The following is an 11909-nucleotide window of genomic DNA, read 5'->3' as shown; positions in this document are numbered from 1 at the left end:
TCTCTGGAGGTTCATTATATATAGCACTCCATCTATATACAATGATAAGGTTTCACATCATTTTCCCATCTAACGGACAAAACCAAGCCATAACCTCATCTTAGAGGAATGGTGACTATTGGATAATGTGGTTTAGTGGTTCTTGACATTACAAAATGGATGGCCTCTGTTATTACCCACTCCTTATCTTCAAGTTCTGAAACTAATGTGTGGGATTTGCTTTTAAAAAAAAAAACATTTTCCTTCTATTTTTTCTAACTAGTTCTGATCACAAACATTTTTTAATGTTAATATATTATTAAAATTTCACAGTACAAGTTCAAAATGATGAATGTTATTTCATTTTGTTGTAGTACTATTTAAACAATAAAAGTAAAAGCATCAAATAATAAAATTTAAAGAAAAAAATAGCAAGTTCAAAATGATGAAATGTTGTCTCATTTTATAGCATTTGAATTAAAATTAATAAATTAAAATAGCAACAAATAATAATGACAAACAAAATAATACACGGTATTTTCAATTGACATAATCAACTATCTCATCTAACCCTCCGAAAACAACCCAAAAGGGGTGTTTAATTGTAAATATAGCCAAAGAAATTGTCACACCCCACCCTTAATAAGGCGTGATTGACACCCGACACCTTACGGAAACCGAGCGAACCAACTTATAACTTGTATTCTCTATGTCTCGCATGACAAAATAAGGCTAAGGCTAGCTATGAACGTAATATCATGCATAAATATATGTCCAATGGACCCACGACGCCAATATAACGACCAACATAACATAACGAAACCATACACAGGAACTATCTGCAAAGCCTCTATGAACATGACTGAAGTATACAAGTCGGGACAGGGCCCCCGACATGCCCTGAACAAAAATCATACAAACATATATACATCCAGACTCGGCAGCGCTCCAGGAAGAAGTGGAGCTCACCAATCATAACTGGTACCTAAAGGCAGCCTACGATGAAAGATCCTCGTCTTGTCTATCTACACTTGCGGGTATGAACGCAGCGTCCACAAGAAAGGATGTCGGTACGAACGATGTACTGAGTACGTAAGGCATGAATAACAACATAATAGGAAATATAGAACATAACATAAAATAAAAATAACCTGTATATCTGATTGCCTCATAAGGCGGATACCATACATGCTTAGCTTTCTTTTAAAAAAAACATTCCTCATATATATATACAAATAATAGTGTTGCGAAACGTGCAGCCCGATCCATAAATATTTTATATTGCTGCGGAACGTGCAGCCCAATCCATATATCGTATCATCATCTTGCATATATATTGCCGCAGAACGAACGGCCCGATCCATTTATCCCATATATCCCGCGTCCGGACATCCCGCGTCCACGACGATATCCAGCTGATCAGGTGGCTATGCGTATATAACGCCTCACCTTTCTCCTTACCCCATATGTACATATTATGGAGCAATTATCATCGCTCTATCTCACATTGAAGGAACAATGATTATAAGGTGAGATCAACAACAATGAGTGGAATCAAGAAAATCATGAAATAAGCTCAGTAATCTCATCTTAGCATTAAAATCATAAGCTTTGGAATTTCTAGAATTAAAATCATCATCATCATGTTCATCATAGAAAAAATATCGTCTTTAGTATCATAAAAAGCTTTTAAGAATCATGAACTTCTAACTTTTGGAAGTAAGAAGGTTATGGAAACATATATGGAATCATAGCATAGGAATCATGCCTTTTGAAAGAAAGGGACTAGCCTTAACATACCTGTTCAACCTCCAATTATCTACACTTATTTGTCCGAGCTTGCAAGTATACATTTAAGAGGATTCACACAATCGTTAGACTCATCGTAGTATATTTGTGCTAAGCTTTCAAGTCAAACTATTTTATATCCTGCTGAAAATCGGGCAGCATTTCCCCTGTTTCTATGCCTAGCCCGGAATCTCAATTCAGCAACCAACAAAAACAATACCAAAATCAATAACATCATTTACAACACCAATATGTACCATAAAACAGCCCACACACTGTTTTCCAACTTCCATAACTAACCAACTTACTACACAATTATTTAACGACTTTGTCTCCAAGAATGAGCCTTAAATAATACCAAAAGAGAAAGACTCACACCTTAATCTTGTTGAAGTAGCAATATCCCCGATATCCGCTTTGAATCCATGTCAAAATCCACCGCAAAACAAGACTACAATCACAACCACGCGCTATTCGGACCTAAACTAATATTCCGTCACTTGAAAATTGCTCATTTTTTTGATATTCTCACACCCTCAACTATTTTTCTGGAATTTTCTAGGCAAATCTGATGGAAAAAAATGGGTTATTACCCTTTATATAAGGGTCAAATTCGGGTCGGGGTCGCTGTAGCAGTACTGTAGCAAGTCGGTTGCTGTAGCAGTACTGTAGCATGCGTTTCTGTTCTGTCAGCCGAACTTGTAACGTTCATAATTCTCCACTCCAATGTCCTATCAATGAGTGGTTTGTTACGTTGGAAACTAGACTCGACGAAATTCATTTTAAGATTTTGAAACACCTTAAAATACTTCATATGCTAAGAGATATTCTTCCCTCAAGTTGGACCAAAATCTTCTCATGAAACTTTACCCGTCCTTTCTCCAAAGTCGTACTACTCCATTTCTTCCACTCATTTCCTTATAAAACCTTCCGGTATACCTTATATACATCCTTCACTCATTAAATATACTTAATAATGTTTGCTCCTTATATTCCAAAGTGATTTTACTTAACCCTAACTCAACGTACTTATGTTTCAAATTTGATAAGTGCTCTTCGAAGATACGGGGTGCAACAGAAATATCCCTAAATTATGATCACAGACTCAAACAATATCTTTTACATGCTGCTAAGAGGAAGATTTATGATCATTCATTAGGTTCCGAAGAGTCACTACAAGAAAAAATATATTTGGCAACAAAATTATTTTTGTTGCCATAGATTGATTAGTGTTTTAAAAAGTATTTTTGGCAACAATTTTTTTTTATTTTTTTTTTGCATAGACTTTTCCCAACGGCTGCTATTGCAATAAAGTGCAACAACTTTTTTTCTTTGGTGCGAAAAGTATTTTTTGCAACAATAATCAATATTATGGCAACAACATTAAATTCTTTGGCAACAAAAAAGTTCTTTGCCAACAATAAAACTAAGTTATTGCCAAATATTAAATTTTTTATTGTCATTTCTATACTTTCTCGTAGTGAATAAAAGAAATATAATTTGATAAAAGAAAATCAGAAAGGCTGAGTTCAAGTATACCATTATGAAATGTGCAAAGGAATGATCGAGGAACTGAAAAGGAGAATAATTGTCAGGTTGAAGCATGATTGCTTAGAAGTGATCAGTAAGAACACTAGCTATTTGTATGGCAAGCTTGAAAATGCTTTATTGCAACAGCTGATCCGTTTGAATTACAGTCATTGGCATCGGTGGTTTTGCCGGTGTTCAATTCTACCTAGCATAAATTGAGCAATTCTCAACGGATACCAGTTGAGAGTATCACGAGTGACCTTGAGGACAAGGTCAATTTCAAGCGAGAAGGATTGTCATGACCCCACTTTAATTAGTGTCACGTGAGAGACACATGCTATTGATCCTTCAACATAAATATACTGGAACTATTGTGGAACGGGCATGAACGAAAATTAGGTTTCACTTCTCTTCTCCAAAATTCTTCTTCTCCTCAAATTCTCTTCTCACCTACTCTAATTCTCTTCTAATTCTTCTTTCCTACTCTAATTTGTTATTAAATTGTATTGCAAAAACGTTGAAACAGTAAAAAAAAAAAAAAAAAAAAACTGAAACCAGAAAACAGAAACTGGACAGATTCTGGAAAAACCAGTAGAAAACGAAAACAGAAACTGGAAAAATAAGAACAGTCTCTGAAAAATATTTAAGAATTAAAATCGAACCCACTGAATGCACAGTGTGTCCTTAAGGAAATTATTCCCCTCAAGTACCCGAGGTTAATGGAATATATCCTCCCAGGATAGAACGATCTTACTCACCGGTGTATCGGTACCTAAAACAACGGTGTCAGCGAACCACTCAACGGCAGTAAACTACACTGGAATTTATTTGTGCAGAAGAAGAAGAAGCTTTGAAGTTCAGAAATTTCGTAAGGAAAATTCTGAGGAAACGGTGGGAAATTTAAATAAAATATGTGAAAGAACCGGGTCACGGGTCAGACATGCGGATTCGGGTCACTAACGTGTAGGATTGGATAAGTTAATTAATTAATTAATTAAAATTAAAGAAAATTTGGTCCAAAAATATTATCAATCAATCAGATCATTTGACTAAATCCAAATCCAAATCCGAAGCCGAAGCCGAGCCGAGCGACGACGACGGCGCGAGGGGAGACCCTCTTCTTAACCCTTTAGCAACAAGAAGGAGTACTTCTACTTTTAAGTAGGAGAACTTTTCTTTCCACTACCAATGAGGGACAAATGCTCATTTTATAAAGCAAGAGGAGCAACTCATTTTCCCTCCACTTCTTTTCCCTCAATTTCCCATTCAATCTATCATTTAAACCCAACAATCCCCCACATGAATGGGGAATGGCTATAAGATAAAGGAATGCACGGACAAGTGTGTAATTTACAAGCAAGGATTAATTGCATCTGGATAAGTAGGTTTCCCTTTGAACTTTCCGTAGTGAACATATGTCGGATATACTCGGTCAATCGGTAGATTTGATATCTTTGAACCGTCGAGCTTTGGTGTATACCTAGACAACCACATGTCACACAATCAATCCTTTACCGTCTATGGTTTTTACGGTTGTGTTCGTTTCAGTCATGAACACCTCCTGGTTTCATGAGTGTATAGAGAATGGGCTTCTTACAATCATCCTCTTTGAAGCGGCTTACACTTCACACTCACATAGGTGATTCCTAAACGTGTTATCGCGTAGATACACTATTTGGTCAAACCTGCCAAACTTAGAAACCATTAAAAAACTTAAGCTTTATTAACTCGTTAAAAAAAACCTTAACGTTTTATCCTTATTCCTGAACATTGTCTTCATCATGAGAATGGATTGAGTTATTTGACAATGCCGAACTGTCAGTCACAACTTTGTTTGATCTCCTTGAACCTAGCTCTTGGGATCTCCAGTCTGCTAGGTAGAGTTACCGCCATGATGACTTGTCCTTAGCCTTAAACCCATTCCCTTAGATGATCTTTCAACCGCCTCTCTAGATAGGCCTTTTGTGAACGGATCCGATACGTTATCTCTTGACTTTACGTAGTCAATAGTGATAACACCACTAGAGATTATACGTAGTTGTCTAACGGTATTGTGTCGCCGTCGAATGTGACGCGATTTTCCGTTATACATAACGCTCCCTGCCCTACCTATTGTCGTTTGGCTATCACACTGTATACATATAGGTGCCAAAGTTTTGGGCCAAAATGGAATATCTTCCAAGAAATTTCGAAGCCATTCAGTTTCTTCACCGGCCTTATCTAAAGCTATAAATTCAGATTCCATTGTAGAGCGGGCGATGCATGTCTGCTTTGATGATTTCTAAGACACTGCTCCTCCACCAACGGTGAAAACATATCCACTCATGGATTTAACTTCAGATGATCCGGTGACCCAGTTTGCATCACTATATCCCTCAATTACTGCGGGATATTTATTATAATGCAAAGCATAGTTTTGGGTGTGTTTCAAATACCCCAAGACTCGTTTCATTGCCATCCAATGAGTTTGATTGGGATTACTCGTGAATCGACTCAGCTTACTAATAGCACATGCTATATCTAGTCGTGTACAATTCATAATATACATCAAACTTCCCAAAACTCGTGCATAGTCCAATTGTGGGTCACTTTCACCTTCATTCTTTTGAAGTGCAAAACTTACATCAATTGGAGTCTTTGCAACATTGAAATTTAAATTCCTGAACTTGTCAAGTACCTTTTCAATATAATGTGACTGTGATAATGCTAGACCTTGTGGAGTTTTATGGATCCTAATTCCTAAGATCAAATCAGCAACCCCTAAGTCTTTCATGTCAAATTTGCTAGCGAGCATACGCTTCGTAGCATTTACATCGGCAATATCTCTACTCATTATGAACATGTCATCAACATATAAACAAACAACCACTTCATGATTTGGAGTATTTTTAATGTAAACACATTTGTCACACTCATTAATCTTAAATCCATTTGCCAACATTGTTTGGTCAAATTTCGCATGCCATTGTTTGGGTGCTTGTTTAAGTCCATAAAGTGACTTAACAAGTTTGCACACTTTCCTTTCTTTACCAGGAACCACAAAACCCTCAGGTTGTTCTTTGTAAATTTCTTCCTCCAATTCTCCATTTAAGAAAGCTGTCTTGACATCCATTTGATGGATTTCAAGACCATATACGGCCGCCAGTGCCACTAACACCCGAATAGATGTTATTCTTGTTACCGGCGAGTATGTGTCAAAGTAATCAAGGCCTTCTTTTTGTCTATAACCTTTGACCACAAGTCTTGCCTTATATTTGTCAATAGTGCCATCAGCTTTCATTTTCCTTTTAAAAATCCATTTTGATCCTAAAGGTTTATTTCCAGGAGGAAGATCAACCAATTCCCATGTATGGTTGTTCAAAAAATTATTCAATCTCACTATTTACTGCCTCTTTCCAAAATGCTGAATCAGAAGATGACATCGCTGCTTTAAATGTTTGAGGCTCATTTTCAAGCAAGAATGTCACAAAATCTGGTCCAAATTAAGGAAGTCGATGTCCTTTGACGTTTGCTACGCCTTGGATCCTCTTCACTTGGTGTACTTTCCTTTGGTTCTTCCCGCGGTCGTTTAGATCTTTCACTTGACGACTCACATTCAGTTTTATACGGATAAATGTTTTCAAAGAATTCAGCATTATCTGATTCAATTACCGTATTAACATGAATTTCGGGATTGTCCGATTTATGAACCAAAAACCGACAAGCTTTGTTGTTTGTAGCATAGCCAATAAAAACACAATCCATAATTTTTGGTCTGATTTTTACCCTTTTGGACAAAGGAACTTGGACCTTTGCTAAACACCCCCACACTTTGAAATATTTCAAGTTGGGTTTTCTTCCTTTCCATAGTTCATATGGAATAGATTGTGTTTTGCTGTGGGGCACCCTGTTGAGTATTCGATTAGCTGTAAGGATAGCTTCCCCCCACAAGCTCTGCGGTAAACCGGAACTTATTAATAAAGCATTCATCATCTCCTTTAATGTTCGGTTTTTCCTTTCTGCAATTCCATTTGATTGTGGTGTGTAGGGGGCAGTAGTTTGATGAATAATCCCATATTCCAAACATATCTCTGCAAAAGGAGATTCGTATTCTCCACCCCTATCACTTCTAATCATTTTTATCTTTTTATTCAATTGGTTTTCCACTTCGTTTTTGTATTGCTTAAATGCATCAATTGCTTCATCCTTACTATTATGCAAATACACATAGCAATATCGAGTGCAATCGTCAATAAAGTTATAAAATACTTTTCCCACCGCGAGATGGTATTGACTTCATATCACATATATCTGTGTGGATTAAGTCTAAAGGATTTGAACTCCTATAAATAGACTTATATGGATGTTTAACAAACTTAGATTCAACACAGATTTCACATTTTGATTTATTACACTCGAATTTAGGCATTACTTCTAAATTAATCAATTTTCGCAAGGTTTTGTAGTTGACATGTCCTAAACGAACATGCCATAAATCATTTGACTCCAATAAGTAAGACGAAGCTGAATTCTTATTAATACTGTCAACAACCATTACATTGAGTTTGAAAAGGCCCTCGGTGAGGTAGCCCTTTCCTATGAACATATCATTCTTACTTATTACAATTTTCTCACTAACCAGCACACACTTAAACCCGTTTTGACGAGTAGTCCGGCTGAAACTAAATTCTTCCTAATTGTTGGAACGTGCAGAACATTGTTGAGAGTCAGCACCTTGCTGGAAGTCATCTTCAGAAGTATCTTCCCATATCCTTCAACCTTGGCTGTTGCAGTATTTCCCATAAACAGTTCCTCTTCGGGTCCAGCGGGAGCATAGGTTGCAAATGCTTCCTTTATAGCGCAAACATGTAGAGTGGCACCAGAATCAAGCCACCACTCCTTTGGGTTTCCAACCAAATTGCACTCCGATAGCATTGCACACAGATCATCCATGTCATCATTCTTCTCCACCATATTGGCTTGTCCCTTTCCCTTGTCCTTTTTCGGGAGACGACAATCTGGGGCTTTGTGGCCAGCTTTCCCACAATTATAGCAATTGCCCTTGAATTTTTTCTTGTTCTGCTCCTTACTCTTTCCAAAAGGTTTCTTCCTTTTCTTATTCTTTGGAGCAGCTTCTTCAACGATGTTCGCTCCCATAATCGTTGAATTTCCACGCGACTTCTTTTCAGCTGTTTTGTTATCTTCCTCAATCTTGAGACGAATCACGAGATCTTCCAACTTCATTTCCTTGCGCTTGTGCTTTAGATAATTTTTGAAATCTCTCCACGAGGGAGGCAACTTTTCAATCATTGCAGCCACTTGAAATGCTTCGTTAACTACCATGCCTTCAGCAATAAGATCATGAAAAATAAGTTAAAGCTCTTGAACTTGGGTTCCAACGGTTCAGCTGTCTATCATTTTATAGTCTAGAAACTTGGCAACCACAAATTTTTTCAAGCATGCGTTTTCAGTCTTATACTTCTTCTCAAGTGCATCCCACAATTCTTTAGAAGTTTTCATAGCACTGTAGACATTATACAAATCATCCTCCAAAGCACTTAGGATGTAGCCCTTTCATAGAAAATCCGCCTGTTTCCACGCCTCAGAAATCATAAATTTTTCATTGGCCAGCATATTAGCAGCAGGCACAGGAGGGTCTTCGTTGGTGAACTTTTGCATACCAAGAGTGGTAAGCCAAAAGAACACCCTTTGCTGCCATCCTTTGAAGTTGGCTCCAGAAAATTTCCCCGGTTTTTCCGCCGGTGGCACAGCAGTTCGGCTTGTTGCCGCAACAGTTGCAGAAGTAGTAGCGCTTTCAGTTGCCATTTCTTTTCACTATCAAGATAGACAAACTGTCTTAATACTCAAAATAGCAAACTTTTTACAAAAGCAACGATGAAGTTTTTATGTTCTTCAAATTGTTGTACAAGTATAAACTTTAATATTCCAATGAAGTTTTTATGACTTCAAGTCAGAATACGAAATTTCATACGGAGTAGAAAACCACACAGGTTTTAGTCTCCAAAACAGAATACAGATTAATATAAAAAAAAATAATTTCCTTAAGATTGTTATTAAACTGTATTGCAAAAACGTTGAAAAAAAAACTGAAACCAGAAAACAGAAACTGGTGAAACCAGAAAACAGAAACTGGACAGATTCTGGAAAAACCAGTAGAAAACGAAAACAGAAACTGGAAAAATAAGAACAGTCTCTGAAAAATATTTAAGAATTAAAATCGAGCCCACTGAATGCACAGTGTGTCCTTAAGGAAATTATTCCCCTCAAGTACCCGAGGTTAATGGAATATATCCTCCCAGGATAGAACGATCTTACTCACCGGTGTATCGGTACCTAAAACAACGGTGTCAGCGAACCACTCAACAGCAGTAAACTACACTAGAATTTATTTGTGCAGAAGAAGAAGAAGCTTTGAAGTTCAGAAATTTCGTAAGGAAAATTCTGAGGTTACGAAATTTCTGAGGAATCAAACGAATTTATAGCCACGGAAGTACTGTTTCTGAATGTTTGCAACCCTTTTGAACAGTCACTTTAAAAACGGTGGGAAATTTAAATAAAATATGGGAAAGAACCGGGTCGCGGGTCAGACACGCGGATCCGGGTCACTAACGGGTAGGATTGGATAAGTTAATTAATTAAAATTAAAGAAAATTTGGTCCAAAAAGATTATTAATCAATTAGATCATTTGACCAAATCCAAATTCAAAGCCGAAGCCGAGCCGAGCGACGACGGCGCGAGGGAAGACCCTCTTCTTAACCCTTTAGCAACAAGAAGGAGTACTTCTACTTTGAAGTAAGTGAACTTTTCTTTCCACTATCAATGAGGGACAAATGCTCATTTTATAAATCAAGAAGAACAACTCATTTTCCCTCCACTTCTTTTCCCTCCATTTCCCATTCAATCTATCATTTAAACCCAACATAATTCTCTTCTAATTCTTCTTCTGCAAATCTGAGCTACAATGGAGCTCCAATCTATCTTTCATTTTCGTAATTAGGTTGTAATCGCAATTTAGTTTTATCAATATACAGAAAATCGTCCCAAAATCTCGCGCAATTCCCATTCAGTTCGTTAATTTCTGTTTTGTGTGATTGAGATCACGACATATTTACCAAATTATATCCAACAGGATCTTTCCACGAGGAGTACTCATTGGTTCAGACTTCAGAGCAGATTCATATTTGAAGGGGTAATTGTTCAGGTTTAGCTGCAGGAATTTAGGAGGGGCAAGTTGGTGCCTGGGTTTGTGGTGCTAATGTAGGCAATTGCATTGAGAATGCAGATATTATTCTAACAAATCAAAATTGATATACACCACCAATTAAACAAGTATCTGAAGCATATTAGTAAAGAAACAAATGCCATTAATAGTTCTCGCAAACTTGAATTGGAATTCAAATTCATAACATTGAATAGAAAGAAGAACGGCAACAGCTGAAAATCAATACAGTTTCTCCAGGGGAAAACCTAAGGAGAATTAACAAGCTTCCCCTAAATACATAGGGTCAGTTGTACATTAAAAATGGAGATTTTAGTAGCCTTCAGGCTTGTAGGCGATGAAACTGATACATTGCACTTGACGAACGTTGTCGAATCCGATGATACGGATCCAGGCCTGTGGGTAAGCCTTCTTTGCCTCTCCGACCTCAGCCAAGACCTGGGTAGCATCAGTGCACCCGAACATGGGCAACTTCCACATGGTCCAGTATCTACCATCGTAGTATCCTGGTGACCTGTTGTTCTCACGGTACACGAATCCGTGCTGCACACATCCACAACATAAACAAAACATTAACTTAAGATATTCATGTTAGTTATAGTTAATAGTAGCTAAGTTTAAAAGAGAGATATTGACCTCGGTCTCAAATTCCAAGCAAGGAACCCATCCATTTTTCAAAAGGTACTCAATCTCCTTGAGCAATTGCTCGTCAGACAAGTCAGGAAGGTATGACAAAGTCTCATACTTCTTCATGTTAATTGGTGGCCACACCTATACATATCCCACAAAAAATTAATGAAACAAACTTCACAAGTACATATGGAGTATAACAATTTATTATCTAACACTCATTGGAATGTTAATAAATTTTGTCCTTCCCCATGTAGTACATACTTATATTTGGTGAAATTAAGGCAAAATAGTTTATATTATCGAAATTTCACTCTATCACATCATCTTAAAGATAATTACATGTGGCATCCATAAAATGGGACTAGTAACCTAGAAAATAAGGCAATTTCCCCACTAAAACATGTTAAAATACATTAACAGTGAAAAAATTTCATATACTGCCAGTATCGTATACAAGTTAAATCCAATAATCGATACTTCAAGCTACTACAAATTAACCTGCATGCATTGAACTCTTCCACCATTGCTAGCAATGGAGGTGATGTCAAGGTTAGACTTTCTTGAAACAGGGAAAGAGGCGGCGGATTTGAGGCCAGTGAAAGGTGCAACCATGCTGGATTGAGCAGCATTGGCGCCGGTGGCGACAGCTGCTGTGGACATAACTGAGGAAGCCATTGTTGAAAATAAGTGCTTAGCTTAAAGCTACTGATACGCTTCCCTTCAACTTTAATTTCAGGAAGGTTATTGAGTTGTAGTCTC

The 11909-nt window shown here is 37.3% G+C and overlaps 1 protein-coding gene across 1 annotated transcript; it reads right to left on the bottom strand.

Moving 5' to 3' along the window:
* Nucleotides 1–10641: 10641 nt before the first annotated feature.
* Nucleotides 10642–11909, bottom strand: LOC132623372 (ribulose bisphosphate carboxylase small subunit, chloroplastic 3-like). Its single transcript, XM_060338121.1, has 3 exons — nt 11649–11909; nt 11154–11288; nt 10642–11060 (listed from the first exon to the last, which is right to left on the bottom strand). The coding sequence occupies exons 1-3, from the start codon at nt 11823–11825 to the stop codon at nt 10830–10832; spliced, it is 543 nt and encodes a 180-aa protein (XP_060194104.1). The 5' UTR covers nt 11826–11909; the 3' UTR covers nt 10642–10829.

This window comes from Lycium barbarum, chromosome 12 (genome assembly GCF_019175385.1).
Source record: "Lycium barbarum isolate Lr01 chromosome 12, ASM1917538v2, whole genome shotgun sequence".
Taxonomy (NCBI): domain Eukaryota; kingdom Viridiplantae; phylum Streptophyta; class Magnoliopsida; order Solanales; family Solanaceae; genus Lycium; species Lycium barbarum.
The sequence above is the reverse complement of the archived record's forward strand: the minus strand, read 5'-3'. Positions and strand labels throughout refer to the sequence as shown.